At 43.2% G+C, this 26,761-nt stretch overlaps 1 protein-coding gene across 1 annotated transcript in view; it reads right to left on the reverse strand.

Moving 5' to 3' along the window:
• LOC126088415 (uncharacterized) overlaps window positions 1–20,291 on the reverse strand; it is a 218,553-nt gene extending 198,262 nt beyond the window's left edge. The window contains exons 1-2 of the mRNA XM_049906555.1: window positions 20,159–20,291; window positions 9,812–9,948 (exon numbers count right to left, since the gene is read on the reverse strand). Of these exons, the coding sequence (XP_049762512.1) occupies window positions 9,812–9,948; window positions 20,159–20,291 (270 nt within the window). The remainder of the gene's footprint in view (window positions 1–9,811; window positions 9,949–20,158) is intronic.
• Between the last annotated feature and the right edge of the window lie 6,470 nt (window positions 20,292–26,761).

Here is a 26,761-nt window from a genome sequence, read left to right on the forward strand (position 1 = left end):
TTCTCTACTAGACAATGCCAGCCAACAGTAAGAGACAGTTCAGACTCGGTACCAACCCAGTAAATTATTTATGCTCATTTGCCCGCCGTACCAGGGAAATTTTCGTATCATTCCTCTCTATTTTCATGCTTCAAGGAATCTTCTTGTTCGTCAAATTGGCTACAAGAACGCTCTTGCCCTTCCATCGGAGCCTAGGCTGAGAACAAAGAATTTTCAATGTTTCTTGGCTGTGGTATTTCCTAACTGTGGAGTTTGAAGATGTATGTGTTTGTTTTTGCTATAGCATGAGGTCTTACTTTCACATTTCTGAGTTCCTACTCTGAAAACCTCACATTTACCTGGCTGTTTGTGCATCTTGCGTACAGAGTACATTGGTTTATTTCTCTTGTTAAATTGAAAATGCGAGTCGAGCATATAAGGAACTCGGAGTTTGTTCTTCTTTCAGTCTTTCTAACGACGTCAATCAAAGTTCCAAATAGCTAAATTCAGTACTTCAGGGCAGTTGTCTGTGTCTTTGCTTCTCAAGACTCGCACTGCAATGTTATCCATGTTAGCTTTGAATTTGAATAAATGTTTGGTAATTGTGATATCAATTTCCATTTACGAACCCTACTTCCTATGACATCTGTCTTATTTAATAAATATGACCGGGAATACGGTAAGGTGTTATTTCAATGTGATGGTGCTTTCTTTTTGTGCAGTGGCCAAATTATTAATGGAATTTTATATAACATGCAAAGCTGTTTATTGTAGTGAACAGCGGATAGCGCTCGCAGATTTTTATTTCGGAGCTCAAACCAGTTGCTAAAGCAAATTAGTTTCGGGTTACGCAAAAAGGTTGTGCAAGACAGTCAAGAGACGAGAGAGTTCAGAAAACGACACTTGTTACTGTGTCCTCGCGAGTAGCGGATGTGCAAAGGCTTCGCAAGCGATAGGTTTAAATGTAGTGATGTACAACATTGGAGAAATGTTGCATATCCATCTTTTTGCTCGTTTATCGTCGTTCCTCCCTGTCTAGCATCAGACGGTTATTTTAACGCAGATGATTAGCATAAGGCTTCATGAGACCAATTCAGTTGTACAGCTTTTTCAAAGTAAATGGGCAGCACAAGATTTAATTTATGCTTCGTGAATGATTAGTACAGCATTTTACCCGTGCTTCCTCACAGTGCGCACGATAATAGTAAAAAAAAATCCATTGTCGACTAGGCTTTATTTTCTTTCCGGGTGGGGATCTGCTGGCGACATTCATACACTCCTGGAAATTGAAATAAGAACACCGTGAATTCATTGTCCCAGGAAGGGGAAACTTTATTGACACATTCCTGGGGTCAGATACATCACATGATCACACTGACAGAACCACAGGCACATAGACACAGGCAACAGAGCATGCACAATGTCGGCACTAGTACAGTGTATATCCACCTTTCGCAGCAACGCAGGCTGCTATTCTCCCATGGAGACGATCGTAGAGATGCTGGATGTAGTCCTGTGGAACGGCTTGCCATGCCATTTCCACCTGGCGCCTCAGTTGGACCAGCGTTCGTGCTGGACGTGCAGACCGCGTGAGACGACGCTTCATCCAGTCCCAAACATGCTCAATGGGGGACAGATCCGGAGATCTTGCTGGCCAGGGTAGTTGACTTACACCTTCTAGAGCACGTTGGGTGGCACGGGATACATGCGGACGTGCATTGTCCTGTTGGAACAGCAAGTTCCCTTGCCGGTCTAGGAATGGTAGAACGATGGGTTCGATGACGGTCTGGATGTACCGTGCACTATTCAGTGTCCCCTCGACGATCACCAGTGGTGTACGGCCAGTGTAGGAGATCGCTCCCCACACCATGATGCCGGGTGTTGGCCCTGTGTGCCTCGGTCGTATGCAGTCCTGATTGTGGCGCTCACCTGCACGGCGCCAAACACGCATACGACCATCATTGGCACCAAGGCAGAAGCGACTCTCATCGCTGAAGACGACACGTCTCCATTCGTCCCTCCATTCACGCCTGTCGCGACACCACTGGAGGCGGGCTGCACGATGTTGGGGCGTGAGCGGAAGACGGCCTAACGGTGTGCGGGACCGTAGCCCAGCTTCATGGAGACGGTTGCGAATGGTCCTCGCCGATACCCCAGGAGCAACAGTGTCCCTAATTTGCTGGGAAGTGGCGGTGCGGTCCCCTACGGCACTGCGTAGGATCCTACGGTCTTGGCGTGCATCCGTGCGTCGCTGCGGTCCGGTCCCAGGTCGACGGGCACGTGCACCTTCCGCCGACCACTGGCGACAACATCGATGTACTGTGGGGACCTCACGCCCCACGTGTTGAGCAATTCGGCGGTGCGTCCACCCGGCCTCCCGCATGCCCACTATACGCCCTCGCTCAAAGTCCGTCAACTGCACATACGGTTCACGTCCACGCTGTCACGGCATGCTACCAGTGTTAAAGACTGCTATGGAGTCCCGTATGTCACGGCAAACTGGCTGACACTGACGGCGGCGGTGCACAAATGCTGCGCAGCTAGCGCCATTTGACGGCCAACACCGCGGTTCCTGGTGTGTCCGCTGTGCCGTGCGTGTGATCATTGCTTGTACAGCCCTCTCGCAGTGTCCGGAGCAAGTATGGTGGGTCTGACACACCGGTGTCAATGTGTTCTTTTTTCCATTTCCAGGAGTGTATTTAGAAATTCACTGCTGACGTTGTGCGTCTGCTATGTGCACAGTGTTGAGGGCATCCGTTATGTGACGTGGTATAGAGGTCAAATATGGACTGGCAATTGTTGCGCTGGTGCGTTATATAGCAGATTTCGGACCGGTGGATTCCGAATGCAATGGAATCCGCTCCCACCAGCACAGCTCGGCCATGCATTATAAACCCGGTAATACTACCCAAAGCATATCCTTTCGTAACTGTGATACGCTTTGGAACAGCTCTACAGAAGAAGAAAAAGATTACCGAATAAAAAGTAATGGGTGCTACTTAAAAATGAGACAGTATTCTTCATGTCTTCGTCATGAAGAGAGTTTTTTAAAAAAAAAAAAAAGCAATCGTGCTGGTTAAGGTCGGCCTTGCAGCGAAACAAAATTTGCTTGATATATTTTTTATTTTTGTTCTGGACAAGAAGTTGTTTGAGATGATCAGGAAAAATGGGACACCCTGTATGTATACAGTGTGAACCCTAACTCCGCCTACAAATTTCGGAGTTTATTGAGGAACGTTTTTTGAGTCTTTTGATATGAGGAACCTGTGGTCTCCGATTGCTAGCTGCTGAGTAATCGCATAATCGCACTTCTTTTGAATCGTTAATCGTTACCATAATTTATCGCACTTCTTTTGAATCTTTACCATAATTTATCTCTATGTCAGCACTGCACTGAAAATACGAGGGTTGGAACTTTGATAGTGGCAACTATTTATTTACAGCTCGTACAAAATAAATGTGTGTTTCAAAGTCTTAATGACCTTCAAAGTAGTCACCAGCGTTGTGTTTAATCCGTTGCCAGCGATGTGGAAGTCGTAGGATACTCTTAGCAGCGCCAGTTGTGTTGACAGTTCGAGCGGCTCGGTCTATTGCCCGCTGTCTATTGCCCACAGTTTTGAAGCGAATGCCGTGAAGTGTTTCCTTCAGTTTAGAAATCGAGTTGAACTCACGAGGGCTTAAGTCAGGGGACTGCAGTAGGTGGTATAGCACTTAGCACATCAGTCAAACAAATCAGTAACAACTTGCACTGTACGTGCTTGAGCATTGTCCTACATAATGATGGTCAGGTCGTGCTGAAAGTGTCATCACTTCGGTCTCTAAGCTGGTCGTGGTTGTGTTACAAAAATGAACTGGCACTGATAAGAGCATCCACGACTTCCACGATATACTGAGATATTATCGCAGTGACAGTAACATCACAAGGCCTTTGCATCTGATTGTAGGCGGTTACGAAAAACCGGGCTATTCTGGGTCAGAATGATGGCGTGTTATATGATTTTTCAATGTTATGAAAGTATTTTTGCAGAAACATATGATAAATGGGGTAACAGCTGCATAAATCATCAGCTCGGCATAGACCTGGTCACAATATGTGTCACGGGAAAAGTCATGAGTACCATTATAGACATGAGATGCATACAGATTAAGGATATTGTGAATTCCGTTATTCTGTTAGTCAGGTAGTTTGGTTACAGTGCGTGGTAGTGGGTGAGTGTCGTGGGCAAAAATCCACGAAATATGGAGCAACAAATACCACTAAGTAAAGCTAAATAATACACTGAAGCGCCAAAGAAACTAGTATAGGCATCTTCAGTAGAGCTATACCCCTTGGTGAGCTTCGGCTTCTTCAACAATCTTCCTCCACACTTCTCGGTTATTTGCTGCTGTTTTCCACCCCCGGACTCCCATATTGGTTCAAATGGCTCTGAGCACTATGGGACTTAACATTTATGGTCATCAGTCCCCTAGAACTTAGAACTACTTAAACCTAACTAACCTAAGGACATCACACAACACCCAGTACTCCCATATTGGTGATATCCATTATTACCTCGTCGATCCATCTTCTTCTAGATATCCCTTTTCACCTAACTGAATGGATCATACCATTCATTGTTTTCTTTGGAATTCTATCCTCTGCCATTCTCTCCAAGTGTCCTAGCCATCGTATTCGCTGTGATTTCACAAATTTTACTGTGTCCCTGCCTTGTATTAACTCTTGTACTTCAGCCGGCCGCGGTGGCCGTGCGGTTCTGGCGCTGCAGTCCGGAACCGCGGGACTGCTACGGTCGCAGGTTCGAATCCTGCCTCGGGCATGGGTGTGTGTGATGTCCTTAGGTTAGTTAGGTTTAAGTAGTTCTAAGTTCTAGGGGACTTATGACCTAAGATGTTGAGTCCCATAGTGCTCAGAGCCATTTCTGAACTCTTGTAATTCGGCATTGTAGGCATGCGTATTCAAATACAGAGATACGTAAACACCCAGAATACGGTGCTCTGGTCGGCAAAGCCTATAAAACACAGGTTATCAAGATATAATTGAGTTTGAACGTGGTGTTATAGTCGGCGCAAGAGCGATGGGACACAGCATCTTCGAGGTAGCGACGAAATGTGGTTTGCCCGTACGACCATTTCACGAGTGTATTATGAATATCAGGAATCCGGCAAAACATCAGATCTTCGACATCGCTGCGACCGGAAAAAGATCCTGCAAGAACGTGACTAACGATAACTAAAGTTAATCATTCAATGTGACAGTAGTGCAACCCTTCCGCAAATTGCTGCACATTTCAATGCTGGGTCATCAACAGGTGTCTGCGCACGAACCATTCAACGAAAAATCATCGATATGAGCTTTCGCAGCCGAAGGCCCACTCGCTTACCGTTGATGACCGCACGACGCAAAGCTTAACGCCTCTCCTGGGCCCAGCAGCATCGATACTGGACTGTTGATCACGAGAAACATGTTGCCTGGTCGGACGAGTGTCTTTTCAAATTGTATCGAGCGGATGGAGGTGTACGGGTACGGAGACATCGTCACGAATCCACGGACCCCGCATGTCAGCAGGGGACTTTTTAAGCTGGTGGAGGCTCTGTAATTGTGTGGGGCGTGTGCAGTTGGAGTGATATGGGACCCCTGATACGTCTGACAGGTGACACGTACGTAAGCATCCTATGTGATCACCTGCATCTCGACTCCCTCATACTCTTGCGGATTTATGGAGAGTGCTGAATGATTCATGGTGTCAATTTCCTCCAGCACTACTTCGGACATTAGTCGAGTCCCTGCCACGTCGTGTTGCGGCACTTCTGCGTGGTGATAGTCGTCAACGCTTTCTTCCGCACTGTACTGTGTGATTATACTCACGAAAAATAATACAAAAGAATAACCAGCGAAGTGACTGAAGATAACGCATTAAACTGTATAAAGGATTATACTCACGAAAAATAAGCGGATGAAAACCCTCTGAGAAATTAAAAACTGAGCTATTTGATATTACAGGTCATTATTAAAGTCTGTATGACGAAACCGTGCAAGGATCGTATTATGTTTGAGTAATAAAACAATAAACGCATATTCACATGTACGGTAATGTTCGTAAGTCGCCGAGTATATGGCTTTCCTAACAGTATTTCTTGCTCCATATTTCATGAATTTTTGCTCGCCACACTCACCCATTGCCACGCACTGCAACGAAACTCCCTTAGTAACAGCAGGGAACCAAGAGATACATACCACCACAAACACGAGTGGACGGCTGTGGGTGGTCATGGAGAAAAGTCAGCCAATACGTACACACACGAGCCTTTTACATATTGATACAGATAGCCAGAAAATATCCTTAAAACAACCACTGTAATTTTGTTGTTGTACGTCGACTTCACCATATATTGTTCCCAGCGGCCTTATTGTATCACAACTCATTCACGGTGCCCTTGTCAAAACATTGATGTACTTAACATCTGAACTACGAGGTTGGTCCGATTAAGTTACTTTAAAATACAATAAAAAATGAAACAAGGATTTTAAATTATGACGCAATTTATCGAACAAATTTATCATTAGTATAATTAATAGGGTGAATGACGCGTTTGTTCCCCACACATCATCTAAAATCATAGAATCAAACTGGACAGAGCTAAGTTAACTTCCACGTTAATCTTCGCACGATATTTACTCTGTATTACATTGACTGCCGAAAACCCTGCGCCGTGCAAATTGTATGTTAAAAATAAAATTGATGTTTTATGAGCCATACGACTAAGCTAATGATAGCTAAAAATCGTGAAGTGCCATACTACTGAATTTAATGTACTGCAGCTCGACAACTCTATAAGATTTTCTTCTTATAAAGAAGTAAATATTCTTATTAAAAAACGCAGATATAAATTCACTTGACGAATTCCTGAGTGATAATCTCCACTCCTTCCAAATGTGAGTGTAGACCACCTGTGGCTTGAACTCAGAGAAATAGTATAGACAGTAATTGAGAGATTTATACCAAATAAATTAACAAATGACGGAGCTGATTCCTATTGCTATACAAAACGCGTCAAAACACTGCTGCAGAAACAACGAAAACAGCATGCCATATTTAAACAAACGCAAAACCTGCAATGGCAGTCTTTTACAGAAGCTCGAAATTTAGCGCGGATATCAATGCGGCATTATTTTAATAGTTTCCACAACGAAAATTTCTCCCGAAACATGACACAAAATTCAAAGAGATTCTGTACAGTATGCTAGCGGCAAGACGCAGTCAATGGCCTTCTCTGCGCGATAGCAATGGAAATTCTATCGACGACAGTGCTGCGACACCAGAGTTACTAAACACAGCCTTTCGAAATTTCTTCAACAAAGAAGAAGAAGTAAATATTCCAAAATTCGAATCAAGAAGAGCTGCCAACACGAGTGACTTAGAAGTAGATATCTTCGGAGTACTGAAGCAACTTAAATTACTTAATAAAAGCGTGTCTCCCGGTCCACTCTGTATATCCATTAGGTTCCTTTCAGAGTATGCTGATGCAATAGCTCCGTACTTAACAATCACATACAACAGCTCGCTCGACGAAAGATCCGTACCCAAAGACTGGAAAGTCGCACAGGTCACACCAAAATTCAAGAAAGATAGTAGGAGTAATAACTAAATTACAGGCCCATATCATTAACGTCGATATGCAGCAGGATTATGGAACATATATTGCGTTCGAATATTATGAATTACCTCGAAGAGAACGGTCTTTGACACACATCAACATGGATTTAGAAAACATCGTTCTTGTGAAACACAACTAGCTCTTTACACATACGAAGCTTTGAGTGCTATTGACAAGCGATTTCATATTGATTCCGTATATCTAAATATCCAAAAGGCTTTTGACACTGTACCATGCAAGCGGCTTGCAGTGAAATTGCGTGCTTATGGAATATCATCTCAGTTATGTAACTGGATTAGCGATTTCCTGTCAGAAAGGTCACAGATCGCAGTAACTGACGGGAAGTCATCGACTAGAACAGAAGTGGTTTCTGACATTCCCCAAGGTAGTGTTATAGGCCCTCTGCAGTTCCTTATCTATATAAACGATTTAGGAGATAATCTGAGCAGCCATCTTAGGTTGTTTGCAGATGATGCTGCCGCCTATCGTCTTGTAAAGTCATCACAAGATCAAAACAAATTGTAAAACGTTTTAGAAAAGATATCTGTATTGTGCAATAATTGGCAATTGAAAATAATGAAAAGTGTGAGGTCATCCACATGAGTATTAAAAGTAATCTGTTAAACAACGGTTACACGATAAATCACTCAAGTCTAAAGGCAGTAAAGTCAACTAAATACATAGGAATAACAGTTACAAACAACTTAAATTGGTAAGAACGCATAGACAATGTTGTGGGGAAGACTAACCGAAGACTGCGTTTTATTTGCGGAACACTTAGAAAATGTAACAGACCTACTAAAGAGACTGCCTACACTACGCTTGTCCGTCCTCTTTTGGAGTATTTCTGCGCGGTGTGGGATCCCTACCAGTCTGGAACCGCGTGACCGCTACGGTCGCAGGTTCGAATCCTGCCTCGGGCATGGATGTGTGTGATGTCCTTAGGTTAGTTAGGTTTAAGTAGTTCTAAGTTCTAGGGGACTGATGACCATATATGTTAAGTCCCATAGTGCTCAGAGCCATTTGAACTTTTTTTTTTTTTTTTGAAATTTCAATCACCAACTTCGTCCTGCGAATGCAAAAACATTTCGTCGACGCCGGCCTAGATAGCGAGAAACGATCATCTTAATAAAATAAGGAAAAGCAGAACTCGCACAAAAAGATGTAGATGTTCGTTTTTTCCGCGCGCGGTTCGAGATTGGAATAATAGAGAATTATTGAGAAGGTGGTTTGATGAACCCTTTGCCAGGCACTTAAGTATGATTTGCAGAGTATCCATGTAGATGTAGATAGAAATTTGGCTTTTAATGGGTATCCAATCCCTTGGATTTATTTCATACTATCTGCCTGAAAGTATTTTTCGCATGAAGATTTTATGTTCCACAGTAACAACAACTTCAAGAAGATATTAGTCTGCAATTAAAAATGCCAAAAGCTAGGTTTTAATCGGTTGTATATTTAACGTACCTCAATTCCAGTAAGGAAACTGTATAAAGAAATTACATTTCCTCAGTCTGGTAGTGGTACAGTGGGATAAGATGTCGCACATGTTGTTGACTTTCGACGATTGTAAAAAATGGTCAGCCAGCATAAAGGAACCAAACCGGAACCAATAGGTAGTACATGAACAGCTACTGCAGTTTCAATGTCAATAATTTCAGTTAGGAATGTGTATCAATTTATGAATGTAGGTACAATACTTGGTCCACACGCCTCTCCCATTCGGAGGTTCGTGTCTGTCTCGGGCATGGGTGTGTGTGTTATCCTTAGCGTAAGTTAGTTTAAGTTAGATTAAGTAGTGTGTAAGCTCGGAGACCGATGACCTCAGCAGTTTGGTCCCCTAGGACCTTACCACAAATTTCCAAAAATTTACAATACTTGGATTAATAGTACAGTTCGAATTTATTTTACTTATCTTACTTTCCTTGTTTATACGCCATGCGCGATGATTCCATATTATTCTTTCTGTTTAGCATAACTGGTATATTGAAACATTAATGTATACGCTCGGCAGGACAGTTGATAACCTGTCTGAGCTGTTTGATATTTTGATGTACAAAAGTTTGCAAACTTGCTCTAATAGTAACAAATGCATATGTCTTTACATAATTAGAGAATCTGATATTTTTCTGAAACCAAAGACTTAGATTGTACCTCGTGTGTTTGGCCGACATACCTGCAAGAAGGTGCGCCCCTCGTCTCTGAAGATTCTGAAGGGCGGTTCTGAGGTGTCCTTCGTCTTTAACGGCGACCAACCGCCGCGGCTCAGGAACTGTGACCCGGTGACTGCACATACTGGCCTCGTCCCAGCTTCTGTGAGAGACGAGAGGAAAAACTCCCATTATCGCTGCTGTAAGTGTAGGTACAGTGAACGCCTGACAGTACGAAACACAAGATGCACAACTGTTGTGCCACTTGCATAACGTCCAGGCGCTATCCGGCGCACAGTCTCCATTCCACTTAGAGCTCAATGCTTTCTACTAGTGTGGATGATTATTTGACAAAATGTTACTCCCAGTATTAAACTTACGAGCAGTTAATATAGTGCCAAAGTAAGTGCAAACAATTGTGACTGATCTAGGTCTAATTTACGACGAAGTTTGCACATTGAATCAGTAATTTTTATACTTTCTGCATTAAAATAACAATGATAATAATAATAATAATAATAATAATAATAATAATAATAATAATAATAATAGTGATACTAATGTATCCACAAACGAAACTCTCATCAGTAACATCACAATTCGTTCGTATTTTTCCTATATTTAAAATGCTAATTTAAGTGCTACATGAACCACAAGTGTTAAAACTAGCGGAGATGATAATTATGAAGGCCGTTCGAAAACGATTTACAATTGCGTTGTTGTATGAATACTGTTCAAACTATGGGGATGTCCTCTCGTAGACCGATGAACTGATTGTAGTACACCATCTAGGCGCCAGAGGCAGTTTTGAACAGTGTATGCAGTGAAAGGGCAGCTCTTGTTTCTTGTTAACTAGAGAATGTACACGGGCAGGAAAGCGGGGAGCAGGTTGTTGCATCCGGCTTAAAAGGACAATGCACAGAAAATCGAGCGGTCAGGGTTTGTAAGTAGGCATCAAGGGCTGCCACTAAATGACAGAACAGGAAAATAGGTAAAATGAAGAGGATATGTTTCAACGTACGATATACAAGGGGCACGCTTAGGGTCGGAAGTTACCAGGTTTAGGCCAGTCTAGGAGGTCGAACAATTAACTGAAATGCGCTACGGAAGAGGTGGCGGTTCAAGTTAATTTATGTCGGTGACCGGTCTCCCAAGAAAGACGTTTGTTCTGCTCGAGGTCTGGATCACAAGAGAGGGAAGCTACTGTGTTCTGCACTGTAGAATGGTCCAGCGTCGCAAACGTGATCTGTATCCCGCGAACGCTATTGGCTAAAACCGATGGCGTGAATTCGCTAGCAGTTTCAGCGGAGGGCACAAGACGTCTCTTGTCAGCAGCTTTCACTGGACAGAACTACCTCGGTTCTGAAAGACAGGCAACTTGTGTCACGTAGGCACAGCGTAAGTTGCTGTGGGAGAAAGCTAGTAAAGATTTCACTGGACCTTTGAAATAAATTTTTTAAACCTATTCCCTAAAATATTCCTCTGCTGGCTGCCACCTTGTATAAGAAATATGGTCATGAAGGAAGGCGACTGTCACAAACCGACATGGACCGCATGGTTTCTGTGGAAGGAAGGAGTGAAAACAACCGATTTCATAACGGGTTAACTGCAATGTGTGGTCAAGAAACGCGTAGGTTAGATTAGATTAGATTAATACTTGTTCCATAGATCATGAATACGACACTTCGTAATGATATGGAACGTGTCAGGTTAATAAAAGATGTTTGTACAAGATATTACATTACAAAAAATATTGCATGACACTAATGTTTAAGTTGTTATTTTTTTGTCCCCTTAATTTATATCTAAAAATTCAGCCAATGAGTAGAAGGAGTTGTCATCTAGAAATTCTTTTAATTTATTTTTAAATGTTAGTTGCCTATCTGTCAGGCTTTTGATGCTGTTTGGTAGGTGACCAAAGACTTTTGTGGCAGCATAATTTACCCCTTTCTGTGCCAAAGTCAGATTTAACCCTGCATAGTGAAGATCATCCTTTCTCCTGGTGTTATAGCTATGCACAATGCTATTACTTTTGAACTGGGTTGGGTTATTAACAACAAATTTCATAAGTGAATATATATACTGTGAGGTTACTGTGAGGATCCCTAGATCCTTAAATATATGTCTGCAGGATGACCGTGGGTGGGCTCCAGCAATTATTCTGATTACACGTTTTTGAGCAATGAATACTTTTCTACTCAACGATGAATTACCCCAGAATATGATGCCATACGAAAACAGTGAATGAAAGTAGGCATAGTAAGCTAATTTACTGAGATTCTTATCACCAAAATTTGCAATAACCCTTATACCATACGTAGCTGAACTCAGACGTTTCAGCAGACCATCAATGTGTTGCTTCCAGTTTAGCCTCTCATCAGTGGACACACCTAAAAATTTTGAAAATTCTACCTTAGCTACAGACTTCTGTTCAAAGTCTATATTTATTACTGGAGTTGTTCCATTTACTGTACGGAACTGTATATACTTAGTTTTATCAAAGTTTAAAGAGAGTCCGTTAGCTCAGAGCCACTTAATAATTTTGTGAAAAACATCATTTACAATTACATCACTTAGTTCTTGGTTTTTAGATGTTATTACTATACTTTTATCATCAGCAAAAAGAACTAACTTTGCATCTTCATCAATGTGGAATGGTAAGTCATTAATGTATATCAAGAACAGTAAAGGACCTAAGACCAAACCCTGTGGGTCCCCGTACTTGATAGCCCCCCAGTTTGAGGAATCAGCTGTTGTTTTAACATTACATGTACCACTTATTTCAACTTTCTGAATTCTTCCAGTTAAGTACGAATTAAACCATTTGTGCACTGCCCCCCCTCAAACCATAATGATTTAGTTTATGTAAAAGAATTCCATGATTTACACAATCAAAGGCCTTTGAGAGATCACAAAAAATACCAATGGGTGACGTCCGGTTATTCAGAGCATTTAATACTGGATCAGTGAAAGCGTATATAGCATTTTCTGTTGAAAAGCCTTTCTGAAAACCAAACTGACATTTTGTTAGTACTTTATTTGTTTGACACATAATTGCGATCACCACTGGAATAATAAGAAAAGTTGACATCACGTGGATTTACTGTCGAGCCACACCCACCCGTCCTCCCGTCCTCATGAGCTGATAAGCTGATTGTGTGACAGTTCCCGCACTTGTCAGTTCTTGCCGTCTTCGGAACTGTGTGGATGATGCTTTTCCGAAAGTCAGGTGGTGTGTCGCCAGATTAATACATTCTACACAACAATGTGAATAGTCGTTTTGTTGCCACTTCCCCCGATGATTTTAGAAATTTTGATGGAATGTTATCTGTCACTTCTGCCTTATTTGATATTAAGTCCTCCGAAGATCTTTTAAATTTTGATTCTAATAATGGATCCCCTATGCCTTCTAAATCGACTCCTTCTATCAGATCAGACAAATCTTCCCCGCCATAGAGGCTTTCAATGTATTCTTTCCACCTATCCGCTCTCTCCTCTGCATTAAACCATGGAATTTCCGTTACACTCTTAATGTTAGCACCATGCCAGCAAAGGTACTTTCCTGTATGCTGAGTCTGTCCTTCTGACAATCATTTTGTTTTTCGATGTCTTCACATTTTTCCTGCAGCCATCTTACATTCATTGCGCTTCCTACTAATTTCATTCCTCAGCGACTTGTATTTCTGTATTACTGAGTTTCCCGGTACATTTTGGTACTTCCTTCTTTCATCGATCAATTCAAGTATTTCTTCCGTTACCCATAGTTTCTTCGCAGTTACCTTCTTCGTACCAGTAGCTATGTTTTCCTTCCCAACTTCTGTGATGGCGCTTTTCAGAGATGTCCATTTCTCTTCAACTGTACTGCCTACAGAGCTACTCCTTATTGCTGTATCTATAGCCTTAGAGAATTTCAAGCGTATCTCATCATTCCCCAGTACTTCCGTATCCCACTTCTTTGCGTATTGATTCTTTCTGACTAACATTTTCTGCTGCTGTTGATATTACCCTATACTCATCTGACCAGAAATCCTTGTCGTATTTCCACTTCACTGACCCCTACTATATCTATAGTGAGCCACTGCAAGTCCCTTTTCAGATTTTCTAGTTTTCCTACCACGTTCAAGCTTCTGACATTCCACGCCCCGACTGATAGAACGTTATCCTTTCCTTGATTATTCAATTATTTCTCATGGTAATCTCCCCCTTGGCAGTCCCTTTCCGTAGATCCGAATTGGGGACAATTCCGGAATCTTTTGCCAATGGAGAGATCAAGAGAAGTCTGTTAGTAACAAACATAGGCCTTAAACTGAGGAAGAAATTTCTGAGAATGTTCGTTTGAAGCACAGGATTGTATGGCAGTGAAACATGGGCTGTGGCGAAACCGGAACAAAAAAAATAGTCGCATTTTAGATGTGGTGTTACAGAAGAATGTTGAAAACTAGGTGGTAAGGCAATAAATGAAGAGCTTCTCGGCAGAATCGGCGAGGAAATTAATATATGAAAGACACTGACAAGAATAAGGGACTAGATGATGGGGCATCTTTCAAGATATCACGGAATAACTTCCATGGTACTAGAGGGAGCTAGAGAGGGTAAACACGGTAGAGGAAGACAGAGATCGAATACATCCAGCAAATAATTGAAGACATAGGGTGCATGTGCTACTTTGAGATGAAGTTGGCACAGGAGAGAAATTCGTGGCAGACCGTATAAAGCCAGTCAGAAGACTAATTTCAATCGGCTGTGTAACATCATCAACGCAAATAAAAATAATAAGTCGAACTGAGCTTGGCTCACAAAGGCTTTCAAGACTGGTAGATTGGGCACAGACACCGGCCTTAAAATGTCAGAAATATATGGGATGCTGTCCAGATTACCGATAATCCGAACCATAGATGCTTACGTTATGTGTTAAACGTCATTCTACACCGTCACACCAGGTGCTACGCAGGTACAACGACCATTAACGCAATCTGGTAATGTTCGGTCTCCTTACAACCTACACACACGAATACGTCCAGCATTATGGCACTCCCTTGGTGCCACTCTCGTGCCCTTCACTATCTGAGGGCATCACTATCTGAGGGCACAATCATTTTCGGCACGCCTCTCTCTGCTGCTGCCACAAGGAAAGCCACAACGATGGTCCCCATGCTGCCTTACCATACTGCTCGGTCTTACTGCCTGTACGGATATTTGTGCAGTTACAAATAAGTCACATACTCTCTCACGGAACATCTCGTGTCTGTGCTCTCCGGGGCTAGTCGTACAGGGCCATAAAGACCCTTCATGGCACTTAATATGGCCCTAGTGAATCCATCGATCCAGATTCGCGTGGCAGTCGATGGATCCCGACATTTGCGAGCAGCAGTATCACTGAACTAATACACAGAGGTGACAAATCATGGGGTAGCGATATGCACATATACAGATAGTGGTATTACAGCGTACACAATGTCTAAAAGGTCACTGAGTTGGCAGATCTTTCATTTGCTTTCAGGTGTCTTATATGAGAAGGTTTCGGATGCGATTATGACTGCACGACTGGAATTAACAGACTTTCGACATGGAGCAGTAGTTGGAGCTAGAAGCACGGGACACTCCATTTCGGAAATCGTTAGGAAATTCAGTATTGCGAGATCCACAATGTCGAGAGTGTGCCGAGAATACCAAATTTTAGGCATTACCTCTCACCAAGGAAACGCATTAGCCAATGGCCTTCACTTAACGACCGAGAGCAGCGGTGTATGTGTAGAGTTGTCACTGGTAAAGACAAGCAGAAATCAATGTGGGATGTACGACGGACGTAACCTTTAGAACAGTCCAACGAAATATAGCACTAATAGAAGACCGATGCGAGTGCCTCAGCGAAGAGCACGACGTCACCTGCAACCCCTCTTCTGGGCTCGTGGGCCTGGACTACTGGATAAAAGTTGCCTGGTCAGATGAGTCCCGATTTCAGTTGGTGAGAGCTGATGGAAAGGTTCGAGTGCAACGGAGACCCCACGAGGCCATGGACCCATTTGTCAACAACACACAGTGCAAGCTGGTGGTTACTATAACGGTGTTGGCTGCGGTTACATGGAATGGACTGGGTCTTCTAGTACAGCTGGACCGAACCGATCACTGACTGGAAGTGTTTATTTTCGGCTGCTTGGAGACCATTTGCAGCCATTCATGGACTTCATGTTCCCAAACAACTATGGAATTTTAATGGATGATAATGTGCCATGTCACCGGGCCACAACTGTTTGCGATTGCTTTTAAGTACATTTTGGACAATTCGACAGAATGATTCGGCCACCCAGACCGCCCGACATGAATCCCATCGAACATTTATGGGAGATAATCGAGAATTCATGTCGTACACAAAATTCTGCACCAGCAATACTTTCGTTATTATGGACGGTAATAGAGGTAGCAAAGCTTCGTTTTTCTGCAGGGCACATCCAACGACTTGTTGAGTCTACGCCATGTCGAGTTGCTGAACTACGCCGCGCAAAAGGAAGTCCGACATGATATTAGGAGGTACCCCATAATTTCTATCACCTCATCGTAAACAGCAATCTCGACAGGGCACGTTCTCTCCGCTGTTTAATTCCGACACAAATTGGTTGATGTTTCTCCTTTTTACTAGAGATATAGCACGACTTTCTCATCAAAAATCAACACTGAAATGCTATTTATGAGTGACAAAATTGCTGTGTACCTTTTCCTTGTACAAAGAATCTATATGGCGTTTCTCCTATCTACAGGATGTCCATGGTTAAATGTCCAGTTTAAAAACGCTGTAGAAAGAAAACTACTGGTCGGAATGACTTCACATTTGTACAGCATATTCTTGACGCATGGGGAAACGTCATGGGAAATTAATGAAAATGTGACCAATACATAGTACTGTAAGCGTCAGAATACCAACGGACGAGAGGCAAACGGTTGTTCCTCAGACGCCCAAAGTCAATGTCTCCATGGAAGATCGCACACCGCTAGTAAACCTCTTTTATAATAACAGTGACTGCGCTCCAGTGGCCCTGCGGAAGATGGGGGCACTCATGGGTATGAAACAAAGAATTCGTCCGATGTCTGCTAAGGGTCTAGAAAAAAATGATTCCACAATTTGAGAAGACGGGTTCTTTTGAAGTGCAGTGTGGCAGAGGGGGTGAAGCAGCTGATCCGACGTCTGTTGCAGATGTGGCTACAGCATTGCTGGAGGTGTCGAGCGGCGGTGTGCAAACATGCAGTGCACGAGGAATTGCCCGAATGTTGGATATGTTTGCGAGTACGGTACATAAAATCCTACGAAACATTCTGCACTACTAGCCATACAAAATCACCCACGTACAGGAGTTGCATCCTGTTAACGAGCCAACAAAACAACATTTTATGGACAGACGAAGCTCATTTCTATCTCCAAGGACATATTAATACACAGAATTGCGGAATATGGCCACCGAAAAACCGGAGCGCACATGCAAAGGTTACTTTGTGGAGCTGGAGTACGGCATCGTTTATCGTGGGTCGTATTTTTTCGAGGAGATGTGGTCTGCGGGTCCTGTTACCTGTACCGTCACTGGCAAACGTTACGAGAGTCTTTTGCGCACCAACGTCATTCCAGCCCTTCAACAGTGTGGATGTGTGGATAGCAACATTTGTATGCAAGATGTCGCTCCTCCGTTCACTGCACTGGCCGTCAAGCGGCTGCTGCAGAGGGTTTTCGAAAATGCTAGAATAACCTTTCTCATTTCCCTACAGCCTGACCGTCCAGATAACCTGCTCTTAATCTGTGTGACTCCCTGCTCTGAGGATTATCTGAAAGATATTGTTTTCAGTGCCTCAATCACGAACGTAGCTGAACTGAAAGAAGCATCGCACAACACATTCTGAACTTGACCCCTGAGACTCTCTGATCTGTAAAGAAACATGTTTCTCTATTTCCACTTGTGGCTGTAAACCGCGGTTAGCGCACTGAACAGGTTTTGCCCAAGTCTCACGACAGTTAGCAACCGATGTCATTTCGCTTTAAACGCGTTTTCTCGCCCTAGAACTGTAACAAGCCCATGTTATTTTGCTGTTTATATGATTTTTGGCCTCAGGACAATTGAAAACCGTATTCATCATCAGATGTGGTGCGACCTTGCATGGTGGATGGGCTTACCTAACCAACATTACCACAACTGTTGACTGTGTCATGTGTAGTCACGCACATTGAACAGTAAGAATGATGTAATGTGCAACTTAAATCGCAGTCGTTGAGCAGAGATTCATCTGTCATTTGTAGCAGACCCTATTTGTGTTAAGATCCTTGATTTCATTGATCTGATTTGATTTTAACAGGAGAGCTAAAAGAGCTTAGGTCTAACCCGCCACTGCCCGCACCGAAACTAGGTTTATTGTGCGTTATCGCTCCCTATATATCTAGTAAAGCCAACCAGTGCCCTTAAATAGTACAAGGAATCCATCTACCAGTTTTTTGTTAGACACAATTTCTTCAGGTGTGGTTGTCCCGAAGATTCTGTATCTTTTACTCTCCAATGCCATGCAGTCAAAGATTAGGTCTGATGCAGTTTCTTCACCCTCATCACAAATCCTACATTTAGGGTCCTCTTCCATTATACCCATTGTGTGTAGGTGTTTTTTGAAGTTCCCATGGCCGGTCATCAGTCCAGTCATGAGCTTGATCTGTTTCCTGTTCAATCCCAGGATTACAGAGCTTCTTTTAAAACATGGCTTGGGCATCATTACCTTACCATGTTTTTGTTTATGGACCTTGGTCCCATATCCTACGAGCTGTTTCCTAAGCCAGGTCCATAATTCTAATTTGATCATATCCTTGGTGATTGTCAAGACACGTTCCGGTCGAATAAATGGAGTTGTTGCCCCCATCCTAGCCAGTCTATCGGCTTGTTCATTGCCACAGATCCCTGAATGGCCAGGGACCCACACTAGGTACACCCTATTGCTTCCCCCTAGCTCCACCACAGCCCTGTGGCAATCTGCAACAATCTTAGATCTTGTTGCAGGAGCTGCCAATGATTTCAGGGCTGCCTGTCTGTCTGAATAGATGTAGATGCTACGGTCATTGTAGCACCTACTCATATTATCCTCCACACATGTCCTAATTGCAGTAATTTCGGCTTGGAATACAGAGGCCAGTTTCCCTAGGGAGATACTGCTCTCCAGTCTTGGCTGAATCCCGTACAACCCTGCTCCAACGCCTTGATCTGTTTTCGACCCATCAGTGAACCAAACGATGTCCCTCATACGGTGTCGAACTGTTTTCTCCCACTGCTCCCTACTTCCAGTTATTATGTTGTAAGACTTGTCGAAGCAGTTCGGAGTTATTATATAGTCAGCGGGCATTTCCCCAGCCATACCTATATTTACCTCACTCGCTACGTTAGTGTGTGATTCTGGATATCCATATGAGACCCAGTTTTGGCCAGTTTTAAGTCTGTATGCCCCAGCTGCTGCCTCCATCTTAACCCAAAGGTGAAGTGGAGGTATATCCAGAATGGCTTCCATTCCAGAGGTTGGTGTGCTGCTAATTCCGCCCGTTATGGCTAAGTAGGCCAATCTCTCCACCTTAGCAAGCTCTTTAGCAGCAACCCGCTGTTCTACCTTCTTCCACCACACTAAAGCCCCACAGGAAAACCTAGGTCTAACCACTGTGGTGTATATCCAGTGCATACCCCTGGGGCTTAGGCCCCAGTTAAGATCCTTACAGCGCCTTCTATTGGTAAAATTTCGTTTTTCTTGTTCCTTGACGTTTTCCCCTGTCCCGGTGGGGTCAGGGATTTTCTCTGCCTCGTGATGGCTGGGTGTTGTGTGATGTCCTTAGGTTAGTTAGGTTTATGTAGTTCTAAGTTCTAGGGGACTGATGACCATAGATGTTAAGTCCCATAGTGCTCAGAGCCCAGTTTTCCCCTGCGTCAATAATATGTTGTTCATATTTGACGTTAATCTGAGCAGTGCTTCTCTTTCTACGACGTTTTGAAAGTGGATCTTCAATTGCTGACACTTTTTCAAGCACGTAATAGACCTTCATGGAGTTGCAATTTTAGTGGGCAGCTGTGTATTACTAGCATTTCTTGTTGCCATGCTGTGTTGTCATCCTCAACACTATGGTCCCATTCTGAACACAGTGGGGCTGTTTTGATCATTGCCAATAACGCCATTCGTCAGTGCATCACCCATATCCTTCATTTTTACGCCATTTCTTGACACGCATGTATTTTTAATTAGTGTACTTTATATCTGTGATGCTTAGTTGTGTGAAACAGTGTAGGGTGCGATTATCTGAGAGGTGGTGTCTACCAGAAGTCAGCTGATTATTTCAACATTTCGTGTCTCCTCTGCTCTGCCAGTGCACTTACCTGCGAATCTGATGTCGGCGCTAGGGTGGACGATCTGACCTTCTAGCGGCAGGAACACAAAAGGCACGCGCTGTGGAGGTGCCGAACTGCTCACGAATTCTGCCAAAGGGCACTCTGAAACAGACGAAGGCATATATAAAGTCTTGGGATAGCTGCACACAGTGCTGGTAGTGCACTGCGTACATTTGAGCGCTTGGACAATTTGCTGCCTGCAATGCACTACTTATTGGTTACGTCTCACAATGTGCTTGATGATACGAGTTGCACTAGGAGCTACTGTCTGAAGGTGATTGTTTAACAGTCAATACAAATAACTGTTTAATTAAATATAGTGGAAGTGTTGAAATGTTGAATTGAGACTTCACATGGTTCTTCTAGTACGAAATTGTAATCAGGTGTAAAAAGAGAGAAACTGAATCACAAAATTGAAACAAAAATGAAGGGGACACCTAGAAAACAAAAACAAGCAGTCCACTGCTACCATAAAAACGGAGACAGACAGAACACAAACACACAGAACATAAACACACAGAACACACACACAAGCACACGCGAAGAAGAAACGCTCACAATAATAAGTAAATAATACGCCAGGAATGCAAATCTATTGGTACTGGACAAACAAGCAGAAACTTCAAACCAGATACACAGAACACAGAAGAGCACTAAAAAGTAACAGCCGTCATTTTACGTTTGCTGAACATCTTATGCACGTCAAACACGGTCTAACAGATATCCTCTTGAAAATTCTCAGGTGGAGTAACAGCCAATCCCCCCCCCCCCTCCCCGACGTCTCTCAAAAACTAATAACTGAAGAAAATAACCAAATACAAAAAGCCATAGTCGGAGAAAAAAAACAAATGCTGAACGAATGTATAGCTCTCTAAAACCGACCTCTGTTCTCTGCCCTCAGAAAATTAGCAGACAACAGCAACCCATAAACACACACACACACACACACACACACACACACACACACAGAGTCTCATATAGAATTTATCAATTTAACCTCAACATTCCCAGTTATAAATTTTCGAAGTAAATAACTTTTCTAAATGAAGATCTATATGGTTGTAGATTTTAGACTGTAGAAGGAAAACAACTGTAATATCAAACATAAATAAACAGTAAAACCACAGCATGTGGTAACTAGGTATTTTTACAAAAGTTTGTTTTCAAAATTTGTAAATACCTTCTTAAAAAACTCGGATTTATCTGAGAACAAGCATTTTCCTCTTGTTTAATAAAAAGAAAATAAGAGACAATTGATGACGCTGAAACTTAAGTGGAACATGTCTGGGTAATAGAAGAAAAAAAGAACTATGTTTTGTTCAAGATAGACCCCTTCAAACAAATTTAAAGAGAGAAAAAAATTATGAAACCGTGTATTTGAAGAAAAGCAGTGTACGAAATTAAAAAGTGGAGGGAAGATAAGCTGTAGAAAAAACATCCTCGAAGTTTTTGAATTAGGGTGTTTTCGAATTAAGGCAAAACTTCACTGGATAAATGAAGCGTAAAGAACGGAAAGAACCCTACTTCCAATTCATGTCTTCATTCAAATGTTTTCCGTAGGCCCATACATGTAGCTGACATGAGTCACGTTAGAATTATAGTAGCACGTATTTAGTTATGATTGAGCTTTCAGGCACGTACTGGGCCAAATTACACTGACTATAATATTTTAACTACGACCCAAGCGACAATATATGATTATTACCCCTACAATCAGTAAGTGAAATTGAGCGAACCGGTTTACAAGTCAAGTGCTGTCATACTAACATTCTGTTATCTTTGTTGTAATTTCACTCAGTGATTCAAATCCCGTATTTCTTATCTCATTAAACGAATGAGTTTTGTTTTTATAAATTCTAAACGGACAGCTTTCTCTTGTCTGGAATCGTATGTGAACATTCGTGTGACACTCCCTTCTTTTTACAAAAATAATGAAACATATGAGGGATAATACTTGTTGGAGAGCTGTGGTAAATATTCCTGACGCTCAGCAACAAGAGAGCTTCGCGCTTACTCTACATATGGCTCCAAAAACCCTTTACTGAACAATAGTTCCTTCAGAGAATAAATGTGGGGAATTCAGGCTGGACGAATGAACATGTTGGTAAAAATCTGTTATGAAATTGAAGACTGGTTAACTTAGCACCAGAGCTTGCGACAAATGGGGAAATTGTTAAAGGAGACGAAGACATAAAATGTATGATTTTATTATTGAGACAATAATTGTTTAGAAAATTTGATCTGATAGTATGAGATGAAAAATGCTATTAAACGATTCGAAAGCCTGATGTCTATACATAAATGAAGAGAAACAATTCGGGAGCCCAGCAGACTTTGGACCTACAGCTAGCATTATCGAATCTGGTGGAAATCAACTGAATTATCAATATCGTGTGAGCTTGAATAGAAAAGCTGTAACCTACTGATTTTTCAGCACCTTTCGACAGGAATGGGTTAAGAAGAGCATTCTTCAGAACAGTACCTCTCATGTCAACATAAATATAACATAACAAAGTTAAAACAATACCGTGATCTACTGAACACATTAGCGATGTAGTAGGCCAATTGAATAATGTACAACAGTTATTTCTAGAAACAAGGCAAGTTGTCTCACAAGATGTGTACTGTTACAATTAGCAGTGTTATGTGTCTGTCTTCTTTTTCTGTATATTGCACTGCAGGCGTAGGAACGATATATTCAGTAAGAAGGACCTACATCAAACTCATGCACATTCTACAACAATAGTAAAGGGCACTGCAGGTTCCAGTAGAGTACATGCGGAAAGGATTTCCAAGACAATTACTCAGATGTCTCATCGCACCATTATACTGTCAATGCGCCAGTGTTCGCCTGTCATTACTTTGCTATAGATTCCGTACCCAGATATGCGATCGCCTGCCAGATAGGCACAAACGCAGTAGGTTAGGTGTGTTCCTTTCTTTTTTGTCCGTGGTCACAAACAATGTCGTTACAAGCAGAAGAATTTGTCAATTTCTGGAATTTTACTATTGGACCAGACTGGCGGTGATATACCAGATGATAGTTGTGCATCGTTTTACTACTTATTTCAACTGTTTAAGATCAGTTCGATGTTGCTATTGTAGTTACTGGCAATTAGCTGCTTCTGCTGCTGAGTTAAATGAAATAGATTACGAAGCGTAGTGATATAAGCATATGTCTTCATTAAATTCCTGTTTTCTACACCACTGAGAGCTATCAAGAGCCCCCGGCACCCAACCGCCCCCCCCCCCCCCCAACCTTCACGCCGTGGTTTCTGTCGATAATAGGATAATGGCAAAAAGGGGAATACATAAACTAGACACCATCAACATAAAAGTTTACCTTATAAACAGACAAGGTACAGTTATCATTACGGCGAAGACAGGTTTGTCGTGTGGCCGATCATATTCCTCTGTCATCCTACGGTCTTTGAACTGACTTTTCGAGTAAAATATTGGAGGACATACAATTTAACGCGAACTCCGGTTTACGGTGCAACTTTGCATTTTCAATGTGCGTAAATCACTGTCAGAGACATAAGCAGCGGTATGGGGCGGAAATTAAAACCTTGGACAGACTGCGGACTGATGTGTAGACTGACACTTCACTATAACCCCGAATCAAAATAAGGACATACGCAAAAGTATCACTAGTGGAACGTTCGTTGACATGAACTTCAGCGAGGAAAAGAAACACTGTGCAATGGCTTATTGATCTTCTTAACATTCGCAATTGCAGTGAAAAGTCAGTTTTAATTCTACAACTTTTTCCGTTCTTTGGTCATCGATAGAGTGCTCTCTACCATACAGATTTTGATAATTCTTCACAAACTGAGAGATATAACGAGAAGTGGGTGGGGGAACAGCGTGTACTTAAGTAAAAATGAATGTTTTTTCACATTCATACTGAGTAACCTAAACCTAACTGCATGCAAGATTGCTGTAGTTTCTACACTCCTGGAAATTGAAATAAGAAAACCGTGAATTCATTGTCCCAGGAAGGGGAAACTTTATTGACACATTCCTGGGGTCAGATACATCACATGATCACACTGACAGAACCACAGGCACATAGACACAGGCAACAGAGCATGCACAATGTCGGCACTAGTACAGTGTATATCCACCTTTCGCAGCAATGCAGGCTGCTATTCTCCCATGGAGACGATCGTAGAGATGCTGGATGTAGTCCTGTGGAACGGCTTGCCATGCCATTTCCACCTGGCGCCTCAGTTGGACCAGCGTTCGTGCTGGACGTGCAGACCGCGTGAGACGACGCTTCATCCAGTCCCAAACATGCTCAATGGGGGACAGATCCGGAGATCTTGCTGGCCAGGGTAGTTGACTTACACCTTCTAGAGCACGTTGGGTGGCACGGGATACATGCGGACGTGCATTGTCCTGTTGGAACAGCAAGCTCCTTTGCCGGTCTAGGAATGGTAGAACGATGGGTTCGATGACGGTTTGGATGTACCGTGCACTATTCAGTGTCCCCTCGACGATCACCAGCGGTGTACGGCCAGTGTAGGAGATCGCTCCCCACACCATGATGCCGGGTGTTGGCCCTGTGTGCCTCGGTCGTATGCAGTCCTGATTGTGGCGCTCACCTGCACGGCGCCAAACACGCATACGACCATCATTGGCACCAAGGCAGAAGCGACTCTCATCGCTGAAGACGACACGTCTCCATTCGTCCCTCCATTCACGCCTGTCGCGACACCACTGGAGGCGGGCTGCACGATGTTGGGGCGTGAGCGGAAGACGGCCTAACGGTGTGCGGGACCGTAGCCCAGCTTCATGGAGACGGTTGCGAATGGTCCTCGCCGATACCCCAGGAGCAACAGTGTCCCTAATTTGCTGGGAAGTGGCGGTGCGGTCCCCTACGGCACTGCGTAGGATCCTACGGTCTTGGCGTGCATCCGTGCGTCGCTGCGGTCCGGTCCCAGGTCGACGGGCACGTGCACCTTCCGCCGACCACTGGCGACAACATCGATGTACTGTGGAGACCTCACGCCCCACGTGTTGAGCAATTCGGCGGTACGTCCACCCTGCCTCCCGCATGCCCACTATACGCCCTCGCTCAAAGTCCGTCAACTGCACATACGGTTCACGTCCACGCTGTCGCGGCATGCTACCAGTGTTAAAGACTGCGATGGAGCTCCGTATGCCACGGCAAACTGGCTGACACTGACGGCGGCGGTGCACAAATGCTGCGCAGCTAGCGCCATTCGACGGCCAACACCGCGGTTCCTGGTGTGTCCGCTGTGCCGTGCGTGTGATCATTGCTTGTACAGCCCTCTCGCAGTGTCCGGAGCAAGTATGGTGGGTCTGACACACCGGTGTCAATGTGTTCTTTTTTCCATTTCCAGGAGTGTATATATGAACTGTAGTAAATTAGTTCAGACTTGGAAAAATGGCTCTGAGCACTATGGGACTTAACTTCTGAGGTCATCAGTCCCCTAGAACTTAGCAGTACTTTAACCTAACTAACCTAAGGACATCACACACATCCGTGCCCGAGGCAGGATTCGGACCTGCGACCATAGCGGTCGCGCGGTTCCAGACTGTAGCGCCTAGAACCGCTTGGCCACCCCGGCCGGCTTAGACGTGCAGAACTGTACAGTGGAGCTTAAGTAAATATCACAAATATATGCGATTAACTAACCTATGAGTTAATTATCCTCAATGATTAAGAAATTGTACACATAAGTATACATGAGTGAAATCAACCGCCATTGACATTATCTGGAATTTTCTGTTAGGAAATTAGAATACTGAAATGTGTTTATACAGTAATATGGTTTGTGTAATCACTTTCAAATCACATTTCAAAACTTTTTAAATATTCGTTTCTCGTACAAGTACATGCATCATGATTCTAAACAGAGCAGCGAACATATCTGTAACGCAATTATTTGCCTTTATGTACTACTTAACAGATTAGGAACTGAAACAGTGGCCGGCCGCGGTGGCCATGCGGTTCTAGGCGCTTCAGTCCGGAACCGCGCGACTGCTACTGTCGCAGGTTCGAATCGTGCCTCGGGCATGGACGTGTGTGCTGTCCTTAGGTTAGTTAGGTTTAAGTAGTTCTAAGTTCTAGGGGACTGATGACCTCAGATGTTAAGTCCCATAGTGCTCAGAGCCATTTTGAACTGCAATAGTGTGGGTTCAGTGAACCAGCAAACTCGTTATCGCAATCATTGTCATCTTCACATCGCAAATGTTGGAAACATTCGATATCTAAACGACTTTGGTGTTATTTACTTGTGCTTCTATATTTCTTTTTTTTTCTCGTTGCTCAGTGAAGTACCCACGTACAGCTTTCACCCTTTCGTTCTTTTACCCAGTCTGTTGTACCTTTTCGTTTCTTACTTTCTTCTTCGTTTTAGCTTCTCGTTAACGGAGGTGTGCCCCTGTTATCTTTCATGACACCAGTACGGCAGTATACCATTACCTTCTTACACGATCAGAGTCTGTATTTTAAAGTGTTATGAAATCCATCTAATGTCAATTTTTTATTACAGGTTTTAATATCACATTTAAATAAATGTAAACCAAGCGAGGTGGCGCAGTGGCTAGCACACTGGACTC

Source organism: Schistocerca cancellata, chromosome 6 (assembly GCF_023864275.1).
Source record: "Schistocerca cancellata isolate TAMUIC-IGC-003103 chromosome 6, iqSchCanc2.1, whole genome shotgun sequence".
NCBI classification, from domain to species: Eukaryota; Metazoa; Arthropoda; class Insecta; order Orthoptera; family Acrididae; genus Schistocerca; species Schistocerca cancellata.